Raw genomic sequence first — 26,007 nt, 5'->3', positions numbered from 1 at the left:
ACTGAGAGGCAGATGGCTTTAATTATCTCCAATGGAACTGACACACAGACAAAATGCCTGGATGCAGATGACTTTGAAAATCAGGCTAGACTGAGTTGACGACTATTTGCTGCAAGGGCCATAAGATGGGATGAAACCTGCAAGAGAAAATAAAAGTGTATGACTCATCTTCAGACCATCTTACTCTTTTTATGTTGTGCCATTTCTTTACACCAGCTTACTTGTTCTTATGTTGTGACACTTGTTCTCACTATGTCATTAGTTTGTGAACATATCTTTGTTAGCTGCATTCAGTCACATGCAATACAAGGTCTTTAAAAACAAAAAAAATGGTCATAGAGAAAGTATGTAGATGAAAAAAATAATATTCAAGCAGAGTGAGGACACACCTAATCTGATCGTTAGAATCAAATTCACACCTTTCATGTGTCGACACCTTGATCACAGAACCAGTGATGCCCATAAAAGGGGATACTAATAATGCAGTGGAGAGAAAGTTTATTAAAGACATAACCATCTCGTATGGAAGTGATAATGCTTATTAAAGGCATAACAATCTCCTATGGAAGTGATAATGCTTATTAAAGACATCAACCATCTCCTATGGAAGTGATAATGCTTATTAAAGGTACTACAATCTCCTATGGAAGTGTTAATGCTTATTAAAGGCAACAACCATCTCCTATGGAAGTGATAATGCTGGTAAAAGTCATAACCATCTCCTATGGAAGTGTTAATGCTTATTAAAGGCAACAACCATCTCCTATGGAAGTGATAATGCTGGTAAAAGTCATAACCATCTCCTATGGAAGTGATAATGCTTATTAAAGGCACTACCATCTCCTATGGAAGTGGTAATGCTTATTAAAGGCATTGCCATCTCCTATGAAAGTGATAATGCTTATTAAAGGCACTACCATCTCATATGGAAGTGGTAATGCTTATTAAAGTCACAACCATCTCCTCTGGAAATGATAATGCTTATTAAAGGCATTACCATCTTCTACGGAAATGATAATGCTTATTATAGACATTACCATCTCATATGGAAGTGATAATGCTGGTAAAAGTCATAACCATCTCCTATGGAAGTAATAATGCTTATTAAAGGCATTACCATCTCCTATGGAAGTGATAATGCTTATTAAAGGCACTACCATATCCTATGGAAGTGGTAATGCTTATCAAAGGCACTACCATCTCCTATGGAAGTGATAATGCTTATTAAAGGCATAACCATCTCCTATGGAAGTAATAATGCTTATTAAAGGCATTACCATCTCGGATGGAAGTGATATTGAATGCTAAAGGGATAACTGTCTGATAAAGCTCAGACTAGACTATAAAGATTAAGGTTGTCTTCTAGTGAGGAGGAAACCGATTAAAAAATGAATTTATGTTTTGTAAAACAGTTTTCAACTATTTCTGTTTACAAATTACAACTCTAATATTAGAAACTATAACAAGTTATTATTTTGTTCACTGTGTTAGTGCTTGAATAACTTTTACATGTTTGTCTTGTTGTTAAGTCCCTTAAGATGTAAAATGAAAAAAATTGAAGTCATCAGCTTGCTCAATTTGCAATCTGATTAAAATCAGATCTCTACTGTTATACATGAAGATCTGACAGCGACCGCTTAGAGGTCATGTTCTGGCAACCATGTTATTACCATTATCATTAATTTTATCAACCAAATCAGATGAAGTCTTATATTCTTTCAATCAGTGTGGATGAAGAGCATGAATGTACCGAACAATTTGATTCACTTTCAGATTTCTGAAAGCTGCATTTCCAATGGCTAATTCAAAGGTCAACAGAACATGACCCCTAGGCGGTAGTCATCAGATCTTCATGTAGTACAGCGGAGATCTGATTTAAATCAGACTGGCTCAATTTGTTTACTGGATTTCGTAGTGTTCTTGTATCCTATATTAGATATGTATGTGTGTAATTTGGATTTTTAACGTAGCTTTACAAAAAATTCAGTCATATCACTACGATGTCTGCATTGTGTCAGTTTATAGTGGTGTGTAGTCCTGGGCCATCATGCCACAGACATGTCCCACCAAGTCACGTTATCCTGACACCAGGTCGACCAGTCCCAACACTACCCTCTTAATGCTGAGAGCCAAGTGAGGCAGCTCCAGTACTTTTTTTAATAAGTCTTTGGTATGACTTGGCCAATGCTCGAACCCACGATCTCTTGCATCAGAGGTGGAAGCTCTAACCACTTAGGCCACCAGATGGGACCTACATTATATATAAAATTATATCAAAGTATTACATGCCAGCTCCCTCAGATCTCTCAATTTACCCGATTTTCTTATTTAGTGTTCTTGTATCTACAAGACAGGTAAAATCAAAACCCTTCTTGTCAGGCCTGCCACAATTCATACTACTCCCCTTCCTGCCTAACCACTTTAAATATTTAGGTAGAAGCTCCATCCACCAATGAAATTACAATATTCTTAAGTAAAATGAAGGGCAAACAAATTCAAGCTTCAAGCAACAGGTACCCATCCAGATTACATCATTGCTGTAACAAAGTTTTGACCCCATCTATGCCTTGGTACACTGTCTTAGCAGTTTAGATATATAGTTGTGAGTTCCTCTTGCATGCATTGGAATCTTATCAAGAATGAGGAATAACAAGCCAAACTAATTTGTGACAGAAGTTAGGAAGGCTTAACAGCAAATGTGTGATAGAATTAGTCTCACCTGTAAAACTCGAAAGGCACAACTCTGTTCATTGTATTCAGAGTACCATGTCAAAGATGCCCACAGCTTGGTAAAGTAGCTGCAACATTAAAAGAAATAAAGGATAAAATAAGAATGTATGAACTAACAGCAAAAGCCAGTCAATTTTCTATATTTAAAATTTACTGTATTTAAATAAGTTCATAACTAATTGGAATAATTACTTTTTATTCATTTTCTTTGCATGCTAGGTTTAATTAAAATATGATTAAAACCAAACAGGCACTGATCTGACAAAGACAGATGGCCATCAATGATTTACCATTCCACAAAGATCAATGGTGATCAATGACTTACCATTCCAAACATATTGATGGTGATCAATGACTTACCATTCCAAACATACTGATGGTGATCAATGACTTACCATTCCATACAGATCAATGACTTACCATTCCACACAGACCAATGGTGATCAATGACTTAGTATTCCACAAAGACAGATATCCATTAATGATTTGCCATACCACACAAACAGATAGCCATCAATGACTCACCATTCTGAACAGACAGATAGTCATCAATGACTCACCATTCTGAACAGACAGATAGCCATCAATGACTTACCATTCCTAAAAGACAGATGACCATCAATGACTTACCACTGCACAAAGATAGATGGCCAGTAATGATGTACCAATCCATAAAGACAGATGGCCAGTAGTGACGTACAATCCGCAAAGACATTTGGCCATTAATGACCTACCTTACCTCCCATTCAACATTGTCACATACACACACAAGCATGCCCTTTCAGAATAAATTCAGATGTAAGGGAGGCAACTTTGATGTAGTTACAACTATCATTTTCCGAGTATGAATATTTATAAATTTCACAGGATATTTTCAAAAAGGATTCTATAACTTGATTGTGTTTGCAGCATTAAAAGTCAGTTTTGATTGTACTTGATGAGAAAAAATAAAACGTGAGAAAAATCTTATCCAAAGGAATTTCTGTCAGCAAATTAAATCTAATGTGAAGAATACAAAGCAAATGAAATGTTGATTGCTTGGAGAGAAATAAATAACTGCAAAACATTCTTGGTTTTTATAGCTGAATAAATAACTACAAAATAACCTTGGGCTTTTATAGACAAATGAATAAATGCAAATTATTCTTGGGGTTTTAAAAAGAATGGATGGAAGTTAGAAATGTCATAGCTGGTTCATCTCACATGGAATTATCCGATTACTTTTTCAAAAACAAAATATGAATGAGAATGACTTGAAAATCAATTTAAAATCCAAGAGTTAACATGCAAAAGTTTCTGGCAAACAAGCTGACTTCATTGCAAATAATGTAGGAAAATTCTATCAATAATTATATTTCACTGGATCTTAGCTGATCATTGGACAGTCCCAAAGAGACATTTCATTGGATACCAGTGGGTGACACTCCCAAAGGGATTTCATTGGATCCCAGGACACTTGCAAAGGGATTTCATAGAATTCCAGTGAATCCTAGGACACTCCCAAAATAAGTATTTGTTCACAACATGAAGCAAACAATACAAGCCCCCAACCCATATTTACACCAAATTGACCTGAAAAGAACTTTATCTCGGCCCCACATTTATAAGCTTCACCTATAACATTAGCATAGTCTGTAATATATCATTTATGGGGATTGATGTTAGCATAGCCTGTATCATTTTTGGGTACTCCATGTTAGCACAGCCTATAGTATATCATTTTTGGGTACTCCATGTTAGCACAGCCTGTAATTTATGATTTTTGGGTACTCCATGTTAGCATAGCTTATATCATTTTTGGGTACTCCATGTTAGCACAGCCTGTAATATATCATTTTTGGGTACTCCATATTAGCACAGCCTATGTCATTTTTGGGTACTCCATGTTAGCATAGCCTATATCATTTCTGGGTACTCCATGTTACCATAGCCTGTATCATTTTTGGGTACTTCATGTTAGCATAACCTATAGTAGATCATTTTTGGGTACTCCATGTTAGCATAGCCTGTAATATATCATTTATGGGAATTCATGTTAGCATAACCTGTAATATATCATTTTAGGGGATTCATGTTAGTATAGCCTGTAATATATCATTTTAGGGTACTTCATGCTTTATGAAAATGTTTTTCAAAGCAGACTACCAGACCAACCCTAACATGTGACCATGTTTGAAAATGATATTATCTTCAAGAATAGCATCTTTAGTTTGTAACAAATGAAAATTAAACTGAAATACTGATAGCATGTTATTTTTGACTCCATAGCAAGTGAACATAAGACTGAATCTTTTACAGCATGTTTTTTACATAGCAGGTGAAATTAAACTGAAATACTGACAGCACGTTTTTTTAACACCATAGCAACTGAACATAAGACTGAATCTTTTACAGCATGTTTTTTTATATAGCAGGTGAAAATTAAACTGACATACTGACAGTATGTTTAGAATGGCAAGTTCTTTGACAGAATGTTTGTTCTATGTCAAATACTTTCATGGCATGTTTCTTCTATGGATAGTTTAGGTTAAAAGCACTTTCTCTGAGTATGGTCTACAGCCAAAACAAATCATTTGGCAAATATTATTTTAAAAATGTCAAACTGCATTCTACTAAGGTTAAAAAAGTTTCTGGTGTGCAAAGTATTATTTTTAGGTAAAACATGTGCATGGCAACCATGTAAATAATCAGTATTCTAAAATTCAAGTTGATTGGTGGACTGAATACACTTCAATATAAATGTTATTATTAATTATGTATATTTAATTAGCATCGTTTATTAGTCAGGTATTTTTATTTTTTTTTAAAATTTCATTATATGTTATTGATAATATAACACTGTATGCTGGACCTGACCTTGTCCAAAATAAAATTCATTTGCTACTTGATGTGAATCATTAACTTTTTTTAAAAATTCTGTAAATAACTAATATGTAGCCAAATAGTTTCCTATGAGTATGGGTTTAATATTAGGATCATTATTAACAGAAGTAAACATTCATTTGGGTCTGGCTCTAGGTTATTGGAATTCACTTTAAATATACTGGACCTGTCTGATATATTCTACATTCTATGTTCTAATTTTAGTAACAGACCTTCTAATTATAACTAAGATCCTTCGAGAACAACATACCTTTGAACCTTATCAGAGGTCTATTTTTACATCTTAGTTTAAATTATAAATTGTGTTTATTTGAAAATTAGTCATTTGTTCTTTAAGATCTTAGCAGAATCAGTTGTATTATTTTTGTGTTAGAAATTCATTTGGTTGGAATTTATTCAAAATGATTTATTTACTGGAAATACAGAGTGCTCATCAAAAACAACATTCTTGGAAATAAAGACTTGAATTGATAGTGAAATTTCAAATAAGGATTTAATTCTTGGACTGTATTATTGTGATGCAACAAATTACTGCTGGTACATCACCATGACATGGGCAATAACAGGCACATCAACACCTTCAGCATTGGATTTAATTTGGACTTCCAACACAGTTTATTCAGAACTTGAATCATTAGGGCTCTGTAATTCTAGAATCATTTGAGATTTAATTCACAATAGTTTCTTTTATTTTACATTTTCACTCTGTATTCTTGGGAGATAAATTATTTGTTGAATTTTACAAAGCTTGTTACTTCTCCATCTTTTTCTATTACTTGTTTTACTACCACAGAGTCATATTATTATAATTTAAGTTGACTGGAGAACTGAATACACTGCAATATGAATGTTATAAATTCAAGGGCACTACCTTTCACTTTTTGTTACTTTTTAACATGCACTTTCATTCTCAAAGGAAAGTTATCATTTACATTTACAGTTATTATTCACAAGGCATATTCTTATAAATATAAAGCTTTCAAATAGTGGAAAAGTCTGGCCTTGTGGTCATGAGAAACCAATTGTGGGAGTTAAATAGCTTTCTTCAGTAATACATACACATATTTTATTACTTAGAACATCCACTACCTACAGCCAACCCATGCTAAAAGTTCAACTGCCTCCTGATATGGAAATCATATAAGATCGATCTTTTCTTGGATAATCCCTTAAAACATATGTTACTACCAGAGTTAATGTACATGCTCTTCCAAAGATGAAAGTGGGGGAGAGTTATGGGAAGGTGTGTCCATATTATGATCAAGTAACGTGTACTTAATAAACAAATTTGGACTGCAAAAATCGCTTTCTTCTTTAAATGCATTACTTGCTCATAAAACATTAGGATGACAGGAATGAGCAGGATGGAGTTACATCCCCATACATAAAAGTTGGCCCTTTCTCTGGCCTTCTAAAACATGTGAGGAAGCATTGAGTCCCTTGTTAGATAGGGTTAGCACATGGTCAATGCGTGATTTAGAGAAAAAGTTCTGCACTCACATCTCAGCAAACACAGAGTAACCTATGTCACTACTGCTGATTAAACTGGAAAGGTAGCTGGTTCCATCAGGCTGAAGTGAGCCCTTTGGAGATAAAGATCTCTCCTGTAAAAGCCTTAAAAAGTCATCTCTCCATCCCATGACTTGCATTAAGTCAGTTAAAGAATACTTATGGTCAAATGCTATGACTACCCTAACCTAGTAAGCCAATAAGCATAAACAACTGTGGTTCCCATGCTTTTCTAAAGATAAATTTCCAGGTCATTTCCCGGATTAAATTAATTTTATTAAAGTTTCACATATGACCATTAATGAATGGAATCAAAGAACAGTTCAGATTACAAAACATGTATTTTATAAATTTAAAGATGGTTCTCTTTCAAGAATCTCCAAAACATCTAAGCCAGAAAAGATGATCGTGTACAAAACCATAAAGTAAGTTTGATTATATTCCTATAAATTGGCACATTAAGTCATTTCAATGCACAAAATAAATATACAAACTTTATTTTGCTGACCTGCATTATGTTGCTAAGTGGGAACAACACGATGAACATAAATTAGTTTTGTTTCCTTTCAAACCTTTAATTCTAAAGAAGTCAAGTCTAACAAAACACCTCTTCCAGATATCTGCCCACAACTAAAAGGCATACCATATGGTCTTCATCTCCAGGAGACTGGTGTGCAGGATGCATGCCCACAACTAACAAAATGTTTGCCAAAGTTATCGTCAGTTTTCCCCCCCATTAAATCTTAATTTACAATTTGGAGATTTGTTGGGGAGATTTTGAAGAAAAAAAATATAGATTTTAAAATATAAGACAAAAATGAAATTAAACAAAATGGTAAATTAAGACAATATAACATGACAAAATGTTATCAGGTACAAGTCCATTTCAAAGAGTGTCTTCGGCATAAATACAATGATATTCTAGGTTGGAAATTTCTTTTACTTGTGCTGAACAGTATCTAAGACATTATTTCTGACTTTAGGAACTATGTGAATCCCACAAAATGTTAATATTATCATTCAAAAACACAACTCATTCTTCGTGGCAAAGGTACACACCTGTTTAATCCCATAATGCAATACATATCATGTTTATTTACATTTGTAATATCATAGTGCTATAGGAAGAATAGGAATGGTGAAGAATACCCTTGTTTGTATAATAAAGTTAAACCATGGGAAGTGCAATGTATTCATCCATGATGAAAGAGATTTTGACAGTGGACAGTATTTGAGGCCCCTTATAAATGCATGCTGACCAGGCATGAGCAGAAAGAACTTACAAAATAATGGGATCTGGGACCAATCCCACTATCAAAGGGGATAACAGTCTCATCTAACGTCCATCTCAAGAAGTAGATGACTAACACTTTTCATGCCAAAACAAACCAGAAGCCACTATGAAGGTATTTTTTTGTTGCTTTGGAAGGATTTTTAAGAAGCTGAAGCACTCCCAATTTACTTTTTAGCGTTGAAGGGTTTGATTTGTGAAGTAGTGGAAGTACTACAAATGTATTCTGATAGGTTAAAATATCTGAAGGAGAAATGTAACTTGGGATCTTCATGGTTGTATTTACCTGCTGCTGACTCTTAAGATGGCCTCCCTGTTAGTCTGTCTGTATTTCAGAACATCTATAGGGGTACAAGACGCTGCCTGAAATATGAATTTACAATCTTCTTAAATTTAAGAGTCTCTTAAATGAGTATTTATAATTACATCTCATTCCCATCTTAATCATCTGACTTCATTTTTAACACCTTGCTGTTATACATGGGACTTCCATTTTCAAGACCTTGCTGTCATACATGTGACTTCCATTTTCAAGACCTTGCTGTCATACATGTGGCTTCTATTTTCAACACCTTGCTGTCATACATGTGACTTCCATTTTCAACACCTTGCTGTCATACAACAATATAAAAATTAAGTCAATAAAGGTCTAATTTTGTGTGGAATTAGAATTGAAAAGTTATTATTTGTGTCATTGGGAGTTTTAGTCAATATTATTCTGATGTTTTCATTGGGACAGTTGTAGTCAATGTTATTCTGATGTGTGTCATTGGGAGTTTTAGTCAATGTTATTCTGATGTGTTCATTGGGACAGTTGTAGTCAATGTTATTCTGATGTGTGTCAATGGGACAGTTTTAGGCAATGTTTTTCTGATGTGTCATTGGGAGTTTTAGTCAATGTTATTCTGATGTGTTCATTGGGACAGTTGTAGTCAATGTTATTCTGATGTGTGTCAATGGGACAGTTTTAGGCAATATTCTTCTGATGTGTCATTGGGAGTTTTAGTCAATGTTATTCTGATGTGTGTCATTGGGACAGTTGTAGTCAATGTTATTCTGATGTGTCATTGGGAGTTTTAGTCAATGTTATTCTGATGTGTTCATTGGGACAGTTGTAGTCAATGTTATTCTGATGTGTGTCAATGGGACAGTTTTAGGCAATGTTTTTCTGATGTGTCATTGGGAGTTTTAGTCAATGTTATTCTGATGTGTTCATTGGGACAGTTGTAGTCAATGTTATTCTGATGTGTGTCATTGGGAGTTTTAGTCAGTGTTATTCTGATGTGTGTCAGGGGACAGTTTTAGTCCATGTTATTCTGATGTGTGTCATTGGGACAGTTACAGTGCATGTCATTCTGATGCATGTCATTGGGAGTTTTAGTCAGTGTTATTCTGATGTGTGTCAGGGGACAGTTTTAGTCCATGTTATTCTGATGTGTGTCATTGGGACAGTTACAGTGCATGTCATTCTGATGCATGTCATTGGGAGTTTTAGTCAGTGTTATTCTGATGTGTGTCAGGGGACAGTTTTAGTCCATGTTATTCTGATGTGTGTCATTGGGACAGTTACAGTGCATGTCATTCTGATGCATGTCATTGGGAGTTTTAGTCAGTGTTATTCTAATGTGTGTCATTGGGATGTTTAGTCAATGTTATTCTGATGTGTATCATTGGGAGTTTCAGTCAATGTTATTCTGATGCGTCATTGGGAGTTTAAGTCAACGTTATTCTGATGTGTGTCAATGGGAGTTTCAGTCAATGTTATTCTGATGTGTGTCATTGGGATAGTTTTAGTCAACTTATTATGATGTGACATTGGGAGTTATAGTCAATGTTATTATGATGTGTCATTGGGACAGTTGTAGTCAGTGTTATGCTCATGTGTGTCATTGGGACAGTCTTAGTCAATGTTTTTCTCATGTGTGTCAATGGGACAGTTTAAGTCAATGTTTTTCTCATGTGTGTCAATGGGACAGTTTAAGTCAATGTTTTTCTCATGTGTGCCACTGGGACAGTTTTAGTCAATGTTACTCTCATGTGTGTCATTGAAACAGTTTTAGTCAATGTTATTTTGATGAGTCATTGGGACAGTGTTAGTCAATGTTATTCTCATGTGTGTTGTTGGGACAGTTTAAGTCAATGTTATTCTCATGTGTGTCATTGACATAGTTTTAGAAGGACTCATAATAGAAGACTACATCTGAAAAGAAAGAAAATCTAAAAACAAAAAAATTTCTAGTAAAATATGTTTCTATAATAAGTTTTACCTAATCATAATACCTTTGGAGAGCAACTAATACCTCACAAATCCAGCCCTCTCAGGTTAGAACATTTTAGTTAAAAGGCTAAAAGTTATCTGCCCATTTAGGAGGCAGTTATAGTGATCTCCCTTCGATACCAGGATTGGCAACTAAATTATGTGAATTTGCCAGTTACTAATGGAGTGGAAGGCAAATAACTGAAAGTAACTGTGTGGAGGATGGGAGTGTGTATATGTATTATGACTGGGTAAGTATCAGTGAAGAAACATTTTACTATACAAAAATTGGTTTCTTCTTCAAATACTTTACCCAATCATAATACTTTAGAAGACCAGGTAAGAGGCAAAGGAAGATTCATCCCCTCACCCAGGAGAGACCATCTCTGGTCCCCTAAGGTATGTGAGACAGTTTCTAGATAACCAGACAGGAAAATAGACTCCATATGTCAAGGTGCAGCTTCGAAATGGAACAAATTTCCCTCCTGCAAATCCAGCATAAGTCATGAACCCATGTCTTTATGAAGCTGTTGAACAACCTCAAAAATAACCTTTTGCGCCACTGGCAAAGGTTCCTCCAGATTGAAGTGAGCATTTTATGATGAAAGCTCTCTGGCAAAAACTGGAGAAATGTTGGCAAGGATTTTTACAGTTAGAGAACAGTTGTGGCGACTGTCCTAACTTTGTGATCTGATATGCAAAGCAAATTTATTGGTGTGAGTTTAGTCCAATATGTAGAACAGATAACCCACTATATTCAGGACGAAAGTGTCACAGTTAATATATTGTCCTTTTCCTCTTTGAAAGCAAATGAGCTGTGATCTACCTTGATGCAACAGTTCAATCTTCCTGAAATACCACTTCAGTAGATAGGAATTATTACCAATATCTGATTACCCATGGATGATAACCTTTTCTTGGCAACAAAAGCAGGGGGATTCAAAAGTGTTACTTTTTCATCTCATCAGAACTGCATGTAGATGGGTATGAAATGTATCTGCTGATTTTGCCTGCCGATCTCCAAAGAGAGGTATACTATTTAAGTTCTTGGTAGCAGTTGTAATGGTGTCTTGTAGTGTTGTCTTCTTCAGCCAGGTTAATCCCCATTAATAATATCAGTTGGTCAAGGACCCAGAGTCATTGGCCAGGTGAAATCTAAAATTAACTGTAGATCAAATAGGTCATAGGTTTGTCCGATATCTTTTCTTCTATGATAACACAGTGTGCCTGTAATCATGGAATGGTAGATTTAATTTTGACTGGTGCTTACTGTTTCTCATCGAAGAACTATATGAAGTTAGCTATTGTGATGTGGATCCCTACATTGGCATAAACAGCTCTAGTGCACTCCACTGAGAATATATTCCGTTTCCTTCATACACCTCTAAGGTGGATGGCCATCTCGCTTGAGGAATTCTCCACCACCTGTTGTGAGAACTTTTTGTTCTTAATGGTGTGTTTTAATAAGAACCAGACATGCAGGCTCATTAACTCTGGATTGAGATGAAGCACCTGCATAACAGCAATATGTGAGTCGAGGTCCATAACTCTGATCCAGTTCTTGAGGTTGATACAGAGTACAGGATACTGATCAGATAACCCACTATATTCAGGATGAAAGTGTCAGAGTTGATATATTGTCCTTTTCCTCTTTGAAAGCAAATGAGCTGTGATCTACCTTGATGCAACATAGCTGGTCCATAACTCTGATCCAGTTCTTGAGGTTGATACAGAGTACAGGATACTGATCCACATAGCTGGTCCATAACTCTGATCCAGTTCTTGAGGTTGATACAGAGTACAGGATACTGATCCACATAGCTGGTCTATAACTATGATCCAGTTCTTGAGGTTGAAACAGAGTACAGGATACTGATCCACATAGCTGGTCTATAACTCTGATCCAGTTCTTGAGGTTGATACAGAGTACAGGATACTGATCCACATAGCTGGTCCATAACTCTGATTTGCAAGACTATAACTAAGGCTGTTGTTGCTCTCCATTACACTCCCCAGTAATAATATAGTTTTGGACCTTTGCATGCAAGCTGATTTTTGTGTCCCTCAAGCTATGTTTGTGCCCTGCCCTTAGTATCCAAAGAATTGCCACCCATTGATTTCTGTCCATAATATGCCAGACATGTATTTAAGGAATGAAAAACAGGGAAAACTACACTTGTTGAGTGGTTGTCAGACGACTGGTATATATCTGTATGACAAAACAGGGCAGACAATATATACATATTGTGTAGTGAGAGTTATGAGGTTTCGAGTGTTCAAGCTGCATTAACCACTATGATAAATACATGTAAAGGGGCAAACGTGGCCTATGCAAGTAAAGAATTAGAACATCATTAATACTTACAAAGTGGATGCTAAATAATCAATTTTAGTAACAAGTAATCTGCAATAAAGTCAATTTTGACAGCCTATACCAGTAAAATCACAGAAGTATCTCTAATAGCAACTATATGTATGGAGTGGAAGTTACATAATCAATTTTAGTAACACCTTACCCATAGGAAGGCCAAATGGCTGCCTGCCTATACAGGTAAAATCACTGAAGTGTTGCTTATAAAAAGATGACCTGGATGCTACTGAGTAAACCATATATGGAAAACTGGCCTGTATTTATCCAACCATGACAGAAGCTAAACAGTAACATAATCAGTTTTCTATATTACACACAAAACCTGCACATAACAGGAAATGAAGCATCATTATTGATACTTATGAAGTAGGCACCACAACATCCATTACAAGACAATGTTACCTGTAGGAAAAGGCCCAGTGACATTCTACACAACTAAAATCAGTAAAGCATCACATATAGAACTATGAAATTAGATGCTAAGACAAGATAATAGAAACTTAACAGTATGTATCCTGACTCAGCAGAAATTAAACAGCAATGCTTAGCGAGCCTTCTATATCACACACCAAATATACATGTATTAACAGGGCTACGGCAATTTGAGGTGATGCATTCACAACTCATGCAGGTATCTACCAAAGGTGCCTAAGTATGTGTGAAGATGTGAAAGTGAAAACAGATTGAAAGCAAGGAAACTTTGTAAACAGCAAAAGAAAAACAGAAAAGTTGGAAATTTATAGATGGAGTATACTTCCCTTTGAAAATGAAACACACACACACCCAGCTTGTTTTGACATAGAAAACTTCCAAACTGCTTTTATGGATTTTGCGAGGCCTCTGTAGAAAGCATGCTAATATACACAAATGGAACTGACATTTACATGGGATATGGTGCCAATCCCGCTATCAAGGGGAGATCACTCTAACTGCTACCTAGGTTGGCAGATAAATGTTAGCTTTTCAGCTAAAAGGTTTTAACCTGGGAGGACTGGATTTGCAAGGTAGTAGTAGTTCTCCAAAGGTATCATGATTGGGCAATGTATTTGAAGAAGATCTGCTCCAATTTCAATTTTAACTTAACGAGTCTGAATACTGCAGAAAACTGAACTTGACTCTAAAATCTAGTTTCATAATTAAAAGCATTCTAAAATCAAGTTCCAGGACTAAATTAATAATTGTTCAAGCTTCTAAATTGGCAAATTGTAACACTCACTTCTCCAAACAAACTCTGAACTGCCTGGATCACAATATGCTTGAAGATAATTATATCTATATCTGTAGGTTCTGTGTCCTCTTCAAAGTCCCTGAAAAAGACATACAAAACAAGTAGATGTTACTTCATTCAGAATACACTTCTGTGTATCATAAAACTATCATATATATTGGGGCCCCGAGTGGCCAAGTGGTCTTAAGTGCTCTCCATTACGAATCACCGCCATCTCACCTGTCTGTGTGGGTTCAACTCTCGGATTCGGCCATACATACATTAATCCAACTCAAGAAAGTCCATCTGTATACCACTGACTAACAAAATGGATTTGGTCATGGACCCCATATACAGTAATCCCACACTATAAAGTCCCTCTGTATACCACTGACTAACAAAATGGATTTGGTCATGGACCCCATATACAGTAATCCCACACTATAAAGTCCCTCTGTATACCACTGACTAACAAAATGGATTTGGTCATGGACCCCATATACAGTAATCCCACACTATAAAGTCCCTCTGTATACCACTGACTAACAAAATGGATTTGGTCATGGACCCCATATACAGTAATCCCACACTATAAAGTCCCTCTGTATACCACTGACTAACAAAATGGATTTGGTCATGGACCCCATATACAGTAATCCCACACTATAAAGTCCCTCTGTATACCACTGACTAACAAAATGGATTTGGTCATGGACCCCATATACAGTAATCCCACACTATAAAGTCCCTCTGTATACCACTGATTTACAACATGGATTTGGTCACTGACCCCATATACAGTAATCCCACACTATAAAGTCCCTCTGTATACCACTGACTTACAACATGGATTTGGTCGTTGACCCCATATACATTAATCACACACTATAAAGTCCCTCTGTTCACCACTGACATCCAATATGGATTTGGTCATGGACCCCATATACAGTAATCCCACACTATAAAGTCCCTCTGTTCACCACTGACTAACAAAATGGATTTGGTCATGGACCCCATATACAGTAATCCCACACTATAAAGTCCCTCTGTATACCACTGATTTACAACATGGATTTGGTCACTGACCCCATATACAGTAATCCCACACTATAAAGTCCCTCTGTATACCACTGACTTACAACATGGATTTGGTCGTTGACCCCATATACATTAATCACACACTATAAAGTCCCTCTGTTCACCACTGACATCCAATATGGATTTGGTCATGGACCCCATATACAGTAATCCCACACTATAAAGTCCCTCTGTATACCACTGACTTACAACACAGATTTGGTCATGGACCCCATATACAGTAATCCCACACTATAAAGTCCCTCTGTATACCACTGATTTACAACATGGATTTGGTCATTGACCCCATATACAGTAATCCCACACTATAAAGTCCCTCTGTATACCACTGATTTACAACATGGATTTGGTCATTGACCCCATATACAGTAATCCCACACTATAAAGTCCCTCTGTATACCACTGACTTACAACATGGATTTGGTCATTGACCCCATATACATTAATCCCACACTATAAAGTCCCTCTGTTCACCACTGACATCCAATATGGATTTGGTCATGGACCCCATATACAGTAATCCCACACTATAAAGTCCCTCTGTATACCACTGACTTACAACATGGATTTGGTAATGGACCCCATATACAGTAATCCCACACTTTAAAGTCCCTCTGTATACCATTGATTTACAACATGGATTTGGTCATTGACCCCATATACATTAATCCCACACTATAAAGTCCCTCTGTATACCACTGACTTACAACATGGATTTGGTCATTGACCCCATATACATTACTCCCACACTATAAAGTCCCTCTGTTCACCACTGACATCCAATATGGATTTGGTCATGGACCCAATATACTGTAATCCTGCACTATAAAGTCCCTTTGTATACAACTGACTTACAACATAGATTTGGTCATGGACCCATAGACATTAATCCAACTCAAGAAAGCCCTTCTGTATACCACTGACTAACAAAATGGATTTGGTCATGGACCCCATATACAGTAATCCCACACTATAAAGTCCCTCTGTATACCACTGACTTACAATATGGATTTGGTCATGGACCCCATATACTGTAATCCTGCAGTATAAAGTCCCTCTGTATACCACTGGCTTACAATAGAGATATGGTCTTCACCGTCACTGGGGCTCATATCGTTGCTTCCAATTAACTTGTTATACATGCACAATATAATAATATGATGGAGGACAATTCTCTCCTTTCTTATACGACATATTCAAGAATCAATGCTGATATTTCAAGCTAGATTTCAAGTAGCATAATAAATTTTGTACCAATTCTTAGCTCAGGCATTTGACTTCGTATGCCAGTCCAAAGTTTGGCTTACTATCATGCTTGTAAGAACGGCAGACCATTTTCCCATGCTGCTGCTCAACATTACTATGATCATACCCGCTTAATATGCAAATGCAACTCTCTGAATGGAATACTGCCCTCTCAATGGTCATAGCAAAATGATGTACTTATTTTGTATTATTATATAGAACACATTCTGACTAATCATTAAATTGTAAACAATGATACAAGCCCCGTGCTCATCATTCAACCTCCATCTAAAAAAATTTCTTCTTCTACTTATAGTATTACATGAAACAGTTCCAAGAAAACAGACATGTTTTTTGAATGTGTAACCACAATCTAGACTGGTCCCAGGCATATGTGACAGATCCATTCTATTTTTATACCACATATGCCTGGGACCAGTCTAGATTGTAAGTAAATGGCACCAGATAAAGATAATAAACAGGCTTGATTGTTGTGACTGGTTTATATGACTGAAAAATGTTAGAGGAGATGTATATTGTTAAGCTTAAATGCATGTTGCATCCAGAAAAGGACAAATCAATAAAAATAAATTATGAAATAAGAATTTTACAGTGATGTAATACAGAAGTCATCCTCTGTGGACTTTATGACTATTTGCAAATGTGTTATGCATAAATAATTTGTCAGTTCCTTTTGTGTCTATACTCTTTTAACTACCTACTAATCCACATGGATTTATCTGATTTGTAACAAGAATTTTAACTGCAGAACCAGGTAAGTAGCAAAACTAAATGTATGTTTCTCATACAGTTTTCTGTAATTATGGCATGTGATATATAGATTGCTTTTTTATGCTAATATTACACTTTGTTGCCACTTCTATTAGTAATAATCACACTTATACCTCTCTTAGGCGATGGCATGTATGAACCTACAACAGTTCAGGTTCACAGTTAATACAATTTCTCTTTGACCAGGTACCAGTGTAACCGATCGTTAAGACAAGATGTACCTGGTAGAAATTTCTTAAAATTTTCACATTACATTATTACTATATGTACATGCAATATATTTACTCTGTGAATGGATTTGGGTGCCCATTCAGGGATGGTCCTGGCTGTCGCCAAAAAAATCGCCAACCTCAATATTTTGTCGCCAATTTTCAATAAGTGTCGCCAGAACAAGTAGTGTACATTTTTTGAAGTGTTAATTTAGTCTATTAATGTAACAGGCAATGAAAATTACAAAAGATGGGTTAGTTAATACTCTAATTACAATAAGCATTAACAAAATGTTACAAAGTGTTTAGTTATATGAAGATCCATCGCGATTTTAGGGCTGCCAACTTGTTGAATGCAGTTTCAAAGTCTAATTTTTCACATCTGTACATGCTGATTCTCATTAAATTCTCGAGAGATGAGATGCAGAGTTTATTTCTGATGTCAGTTTTTATGAGGTTCATCTTACTGAATCCACTTTCACAGTCTACAGTACTGACAGGTGACACCAGTAGTCTCTTGGCAGCCCCCCCCCCCCTTTATGGCTAGCTTCACAAAGCTTGAAGTGAATTACTTCCTAAATCCCAAGAATGATCACTGAATGCTGTATAAATTTTCTCGACAAGCAAACTAGGATCTCCATTCCCACGAATGAAACTTACATGAGTCAACACCTGGCAATATTGGACCGTATATATAAGCATAAATTCACACCCAATTTAGGGATTCTTTCACTCCTGTATTTTGAGAAATAATTATTATTAATTATGCAAAACTATTTTTTTTTTGTGCTATTTCTTGTTGCGGAGTTTAAGTCTCTGCAGCCATAACACGGATTGATGGCAAAAGGAAAAGATCAATGAGTAAAATGCTGCACTGGCGACAGATATAATTGTGATTGAGATTTTTTTCCATTTGCATTGTATTTATACGCAATAGTCGGTACTTCAAAGATTATCAGTTTTCTATGAAGGTTCAGCAAAACTATTGTATTGGTATATGTAAAAAAAAAAAAAAAAAAAAAAACAACAACAGAAGGATTAGCCATTCAATTAATTGTATCTGTTCTATTCGCGTCTTCAGAAGTCGGTCAGTTGTAGGTATAGTTTGGTAGCATGACTGACCGTATCACAGCATACAGTACTCAGCCCAGATGTCAGCATAAGCAGATTATGATGTAACAATGCACTCTAAAGATGGGGTTGTCAATACGAACAAAGGATCGTTTGTGTAACAGATTGATTCCAATGCATTACTTAGTCAAGTTTGTGGCTTCCTTTCATTCTAACTTTTAATTTATCCAGTCAAAATCCATGATTGTATGCACAAACTAAATAACCAAAAAGTCTGTCGCCAAAAAAATCGCCAGATGGGATATTTTTGTCACCAATAAGGAAAAAAAATCGCAATTTGCGACACTGGTGAAGCCCAGGACGATCCCTGCCATTCAAAACAGAAAACTGCAAGGCGATTTACAGTCTGATCTTTAGGCCATCATACAAGGTTATATACTCTGACTTACAGTCTGACCTTGATATAACATTAAGACAAAAGACCTTTGCTGACATACTTTAACAACCTGGCCTTAAGGTAACATTAAGGCAGGTGGCCTTTACTGATATGCTTTACTTTAACAACCAGGCCTTTAGGCAAAAGTAAGGCAGGTGGTCTTTATTGACATGCTTTAGTGTAACTTACAGTCTGACCTTTAGGTAACAGTATGTCAGATGGCCTTTGCTGACTTGCTTTAGTGCTGAGGTTCCCAAACCACGGCCCGCAGGCAACTTGTGGCCCGTCAGCTCTCATAAAGTGGCCCACAAGACCTCTATATTTACTATAATGTATTTTAATAATTTCAACAATTTATTGACGTTCAAATAAATAAATAATAACTAGACAAAAGTTGCAATAATGCGTGATCTACAGTATTCTAGAGTCTAGAATGTTATTTCTAAGAAGTCTGTCATTTTGGTCGAGCACTCGAAGCTCCACGGCGTTCGATAATTCACTTTGCGCATGGTTGTTGTGCTCAGATATAATTATCGAACGTGCTCGTAACGTTTGGAAATATCCTTTTCCCAGCCTTGTCGACCAATCAGAGTGCGCAAGACGCCATGATGTCATCTGTTACAACTATTTAGTAGTCTGCAGTTTTGTGTTGAAATTAGATTTTTCAAATACAAATTTACTGTTAAAGCCGATAAGCATGAATGTGGATAACGTAGAATCAAACAATGCTAATAAGTGAAAACATGAGGACGTTGCTTGTCGTGAATTCAACCCAGATTGGACGAAGAAATTTATGTTTGTGCCTAGTTGTAGAGGTAAACCGGTCTGCTTAATCTGCAGATTTGATTTAAAACCGAAAATGACTGTAGTGCAGGACTGACACTGACTGCTTTTAAAGTTTTAGAATTTGGTTGCTGAAAGTTAATATATTTAAAAATGATATTACACGACTTTTGTAATTTTATAAACATTGATAATTTTATAACGTTGTAGCCCGCTTAGTTACCGAAAATAGTAGATATGGCCCTCTACTTGAAAAGTTTGGGAACCACTGCTTTAGTGTAACTTACAGTCTAACCTTTAGGTAACAGTATATCAGATGGCCTTTGCTGACTTGCTTTAGTGTAACTTACAGTCTGACCTTTAGGTAACAGTATGTCAGATGGCCTTTGCTGACTTGCTTCTCATACATCCCCTAAAAAAAAAAAAAAAAAACTACAATGACATGGCATTTCAAAGCCACTTCTCTTATAAATATATATATATATATATATATATATATATATATATATATATATATATATATATAAAAGAATACAAATCATGGTGAATAACACTCCTTTCAAGTGCACTAGATCCAGGAAGGGATCACATGTGTCAGGGATTGGTTAAGATAAATGCAATAAACTGACAACGAACAGTGAAAAACTAGTTCCTAACTAGCCTGAGAGCTTTCTATGTTAAATGAGTCTTTTTCAAAGGCAAACACAAAACAGAGACAAGACAACACAAAAAAAATGCTGAGGTTACAGAATTTTCCAAAAGTTTTTTTTGCCTACATGTCAGTTAGTTTGAATGCTATTTAAGAATGGAATGCCAAAATTGGGTTACGTTGAAGTATACTTCTTTAATGAAATGAATAAAAGTATATTAATACTGAAGAAAGTATTTAGATAGCTTTGTTTCATTGAAGATTCTTATCATCTGCTTAACTGATTTCAGTATTCTCAGCTTCCAACTGAAATGTAGGCCAATGGAACTTGAAAACATGTCCATTTGCTTGTGTGGTAATTTGAATTTATTAGGAAAGACACCAGAGCATGTAAAGTCTGACTAAAATAGTGTAACTTTAGTTTGTAGAAAAGCGCCGATATGTGCTGCCAAGTGTGTGAGATATTCCTAAAATATGACTTATTGTTCTGATCTTTATCAAAATTGGAACATGCTATACAGTTATTTTAAGACCTCAATGCCCAAAATATAAATATCAGGGTCAAGGTCTTATACTGTAGGTCTAGACTAGATGCCAGCTTATTTAATATCAAGGTCTTACACTGTAGGACTAGACTAGATGCCAGCTTATTTAAAATCAGGGATGAGGTCTTACTACACTGTAGGACTAGACTAGATGCCAGCCTTTTCAATATCAGGGTCGAGGTCTTACACTGTAGGACTAGACTTGATGCCAGCTTATTTAATATCAGGGTCGAGGTCTTACACTGTAGGACTAGACTAGATGCCAGCTTATTTAATAGAAGGGTTGAGATCATACAATGTAGGACTAGACTAAATACTTTCTTCAACATTAATATACTTTTTACTCATTTTATTAAAGAAGTATACTTCACCTTAACCAGATTTCAGATTCCTGGTTTCCATCTCATTCCAGCCATTTGAAACAAAGGCCAAGAAAAAAATCCATTACTTTTGTGAGAATTTGTGTGCATGTGATTTAGATTTTTAACGTAGCTTTAACAATTTTTCAGCCATATCACTACAATGTCTACAGTGTGACAGTTTATAGCAATATCTAGCGCCGAGGCATCATGCCGCAGACATGTAGCATAATGTCCCACCCAGTCACATTATCCTGACACCAGGCCAACCAGTCCTAACACTAACCTCTTAACTCTTTACCTTCTGCATGTACTTGCTGCCCTGGATACTAAGCCTGATAAGCAGCCTGCCTTCTAGCAGTTGTTTGTAGGCTGAACCCCAGAGCATCCTAATAGCTGCCTGAGTGAAAACTTTTTGAGTTATTTACATGCTGTCTACATTTTCTGAGTCAATTATTGTCCCATGCAAACTATGTCATTTAATGAAAAATAAAATTTTAAACACTTACCAATGTTTTGTGCCTCTCATTTCCACCAACAAGTACATATAATCCACATATTTATAATAAAGAAATATATCTCAATATATCTGTGTTTAAAATGTATATTAGATTACTTTTCTCACCACTATTTTGCACACCAATTTTTTATGATACTGCCTGAAGCACGTAAAAAAAAATCTATCTCCCTTGTATTAACTTCTAAAATAAATGCTGGCCCTGAAACTGCTGTAAAATTGTCCACATTTACCGGTCTCACGTGTTCCGACCAGATTTGATTGTCTCGCGTTTCATCCTCGGATTCAGATAAATCTGCAGGTCACCACTGACCTCATCTTCAACAGAATTTCCCGCTTATGTGCTGTAAAACTACTAATAGAATACGTTCATCATTTTATGTAAGGACTATTTTCATTGGCTAAATATTATAAAAGAAAACGGATGTTTGTAATTTCATCCAATACAAAGCTTTAATATGAAACATGTATATGCATATCTGGGGTTTCCCAACCCTTGGCCTTTGGTATGACTCGGCAGGGGTTTGAACCCACAACCTCCTGCGTACAAGGCAGATGCTCTAACCACTAGGCCACTGAAGCAGTCTTGTGAGAATTTCAATTTATTAGAGAAATTACATCAGAGTATGCAAAGTCTGACTAAAACATCATGATTTTACTCTGTAAAAAAGTGTCATTATTGGTAACTAGTTGTGTGAGATAGTCCTGAAAATCTGTTAGTCAACATCAAAAAATGCTAAACAGCACTGTTATTTAGAGTAAGAGCTAGACTACCAAAACAGATATCAGCATCGAGGTCTTACATGGAGGACAAACAGTAACTGTCAAAATAATAAAACATCATAGGTTACTCTAGTCCTACATGTAAGACCTGACGCTGATATTTATGTTTTGGGTGTCACGGTCTTACTGCTTAACACATTAACCCCTGAGCCAAACAGCTAGGCAGTCCCCTGCAGCATACTTGCAGAGATCACCTAGAGCAGTGTTAGCCTTTCCAGTGCCTGTATCCCTGAGACTACCTGACAGCAATTGGCTTGCAGATTTTTATAGAGGGGGCTACTTGCAATAAAATTGTTATTATCTGATTTGTATTCATTTAATTCAGCTGAAATTTGGCACGGCAGTTCTCAATAAACTTACATACATAATGGTATAAATTTCATGCTACATGCAGAAATAAAACTAATGCATGATGGTGAAAACAAATGATGTACTTGACAATTAGCTTCTCTTGCCGTGAATAATCCACAAAATCCATTATGAATTCACAAAGAATTAGTAAAACCATCAACACATGAAATAATTATATTTTATGTACACAGAAATTCCACTTGTCGTCTCTTGTAAACTGAACATCCTGTGAATACTGTACACAAATGGGCATATTTTACTTGCTCTTTACTTACCTTTCTTCCTTAGAACTCTCACTGAAATTTTTAAAACTAATAAAAAACTTAACAAACCTTGAACAATGAACACTCATGTTAACAACATATATTTCCAAAACATTTATTTAACGATTATTCAAAAGAAGAAAAAAAGCTCCATGAAATCAAATTCATTTGCATCAGGGTCTAAATCCATTGCTGGTCCTTTGTATACCCTCTTGTCAATGTGTGTTTTATCATTTACGATCATCGATCAGCTCTACTTTCATTTTCTTCTTCTTCAACATTCTCGTCACTACCACTGTTTTCTCCAGTAGCTTTTTCGATGTCACTATCAATCTCGTCTGATTAAAATCCAGAAAATTCTCTGTCAGAATCTGTCAAGTAAAAGTCTGCTCCCAGTTGCTGATTCTCGTCAATCTGCATCATTTTCAGATGTATATATTTTCACTATTTCTGCTGCCATCGAAGTCAATTTTTTTTCCCTCCATTCAGCCATGTTCACTCTATGTAAGTTATAATTTTATTGGTTAAACTGCTTGTATAATTAGGAAATGGCTTCAAATCAACCAATGGTTTGCACAGATTTAACTTGTCATGTGGGATACAGACCTTGACAAATACTGCCTCGCAAACTCGGCGCTCGGGATACAAGCTATGTAAACTCAGCCATGTTAGCGAGGCACACGGGAGATCAGGGAGGAAAAGTACGACAAGTATTCTTGTCACCAGGGGTTAATGTGTTAACTAACAGCACTGTGTAATGTGTTTTGATGTCGACTAACATCGTAACGAAAATCACATTTTCAGGAATATCTCACACAACTGTCAACTAAAATAACAGCGCTTTTCTACAAAGTAAAGTAATAATGTTTTAGTCAGACTTTACTTACTCTGATGTCTTTTCTCTAATAAATTCAAATTCTCACAAAAGAAATGGACCTGTTTTCAAATTTCATTGGCCTACATTTCAGTTGACTGGAAAGCGATGAAAGCCGAGAATGCCAAAATCAGGTTAAGTTAAAATAATATTATTCTTTAACGAAACAAATAAAATATATTATGCCTATTGGAACTGTAAAGCAACGTTTTGTTTCGTTCACAAAACATATCTGCCACATGAACCTACTTACACATACTTTGGCATTCCTCGATGACCGTCGCATTGCAACAAATTCAAATGTATGTCAACGGAACATGAAAATGCGTCCATTTGCTAGTGTCATATTTTCATTCAACCAGGATAAAGACAGCACAGTAAGTATATTAATTACACATAAATTAGTGGAAGAGTCGATATATGCTGCCAAATGTGAGATATTCCTGAAACTTAGTCCTACATGTAAGACATAGCACATTTTGATTTTGTTGAGGTGCTATGTCTTACTATCCAAATAACGGCCTTGTATAGTGTGTTTCGATGTCGTTGACATCGGAATGAGTAATCAAAGTTTCAGGAACATCTCACACATTTGGCAGCCTATATCGACATTTTTCCACTAATTTATGTATAATTAATATACTTACTGTGCTGTCTTTATCCTGGTGGAATAAAAATATGACACTAGCAAATGGATGCATTTTCACGTTCCGTTGACATACATTTGAATTTGCTGCAATGCGACGGTAGTCGAAGTATGCCGAAGTAAGTTCAAGTAGGTTGATGTTTGGGATATGTTTCTTGAACGAAACGAAACGTTGCTTACAGTTCCAATAGGCATAATATATTTGTTATTCGTTTCGTTAAAAAATAATGTTTCAACTTTATCCGCTTTCGGCATTCTCGGCTTTCATCGCTTTCCAGCCCACTGAAAAGTAGGCCAAAGAAATTTGAAAACGGGTCCATTTCTTTTGTGAGAATTTGAATTTATTAGAGAAAAGGCATCATAGTAAGTAAAGTCTGACTAAAACAATATAACTTTACTTTGTAGAAAAGCGTCATTATTTTAGTTGTCAGTTGTGTGAAATATTCCTGAAAATTTTACTTTCGTAACGATGTTAGTCGGCATCAGAAACACACTACACAGCGCCATTAGTTAGGCTGTAAGACCCTGACGCCCACAACATAAATATCAGCGTCGGTCTTACAGGTAGGACTACCTGAAACTATGACTACTCGTTCTGATGTCAACGACATCGGAACACGCTATACAAGGCCATTGTTTGGATAGTAAGACATAGCATCTAAACAAAATCAAAATGTGCTATGTCTTACATGTAGGACTAAGGTTACTCTATCGAGAAACGTCAGACGTTAGTCTATCGAAAACGTAACGCCAGTAACTTCGTCATCTCGGTTCTCCGCCTTTTATTATAACATTACTGTCAGTTACAGCAGATAGTTACTGTTAATGTTCTAAAGGCTCATTTTTTTAAGGTGAAGACTCAAAACTGGGACCAGCAAGTTGTTCCACGCTTTTATTTTCCTTTAAAAAATAATAATCATGTTATCACCTTCGAGTAACATTTTAAGTCAGCGGGGTAAGTGTGAGGAGATTAAAAAGAGGACTAAAATCGGAACTAGACCTACGCTACTCCGATTTAACACTTTTCTTCTTCGCAGTCTGGATCCAGTTCATCAAACTAGAAAGGGTGTGAAATCTGAAGAACGTGGTGCATCACCGTCATATTCAATCGGAAGTATATACAGTAACTGCATTCGGA

The 26,007-nt window shown here is 35.9% G+C and overlaps 1 protein-coding gene across 1 annotated transcript; it reads right to left on the bottom strand.

The window, feature by feature from the left end:
• LOC149788539 (ribonuclease P protein subunit p14-like) lies at window positions 1-26,007 on the bottom strand. The gene is made up of 6 exons (XM_089974558.1): window positions 25,874-26,007; window positions 20,233-20,294; window positions 14,258-14,348; window positions 8,700-8,776; window positions 2,720-2,798; window positions 1-137 (listed from the first exon to the last, which is right to left on the bottom strand). Exons 2-6 carry the CDS (start codon window positions 20,289-20,291, stop codon window positions 81-83), a joined length of 363 nt encoding a protein of 120 aa, XP_089830684.1. The 5' UTR covers window positions 20,292-20,294; window positions 25,874-26,007; the 3' UTR covers window positions 1-80.

This window comes from Sinohyriopsis cumingii, chromosome 11, assembly GCF_028554795.1.
Source record: "Sinohyriopsis cumingii isolate HCF-2022 chromosome 11, ASM2855479v2, whole genome shotgun sequence".
Lineage (NCBI taxonomy): Eukaryota > Metazoa > Mollusca > Bivalvia > Unionida > Unionidae > Sinohyriopsis > Sinohyriopsis cumingii.
This window is presented reverse-complemented; position numbering and strand designations above follow the sequence as displayed.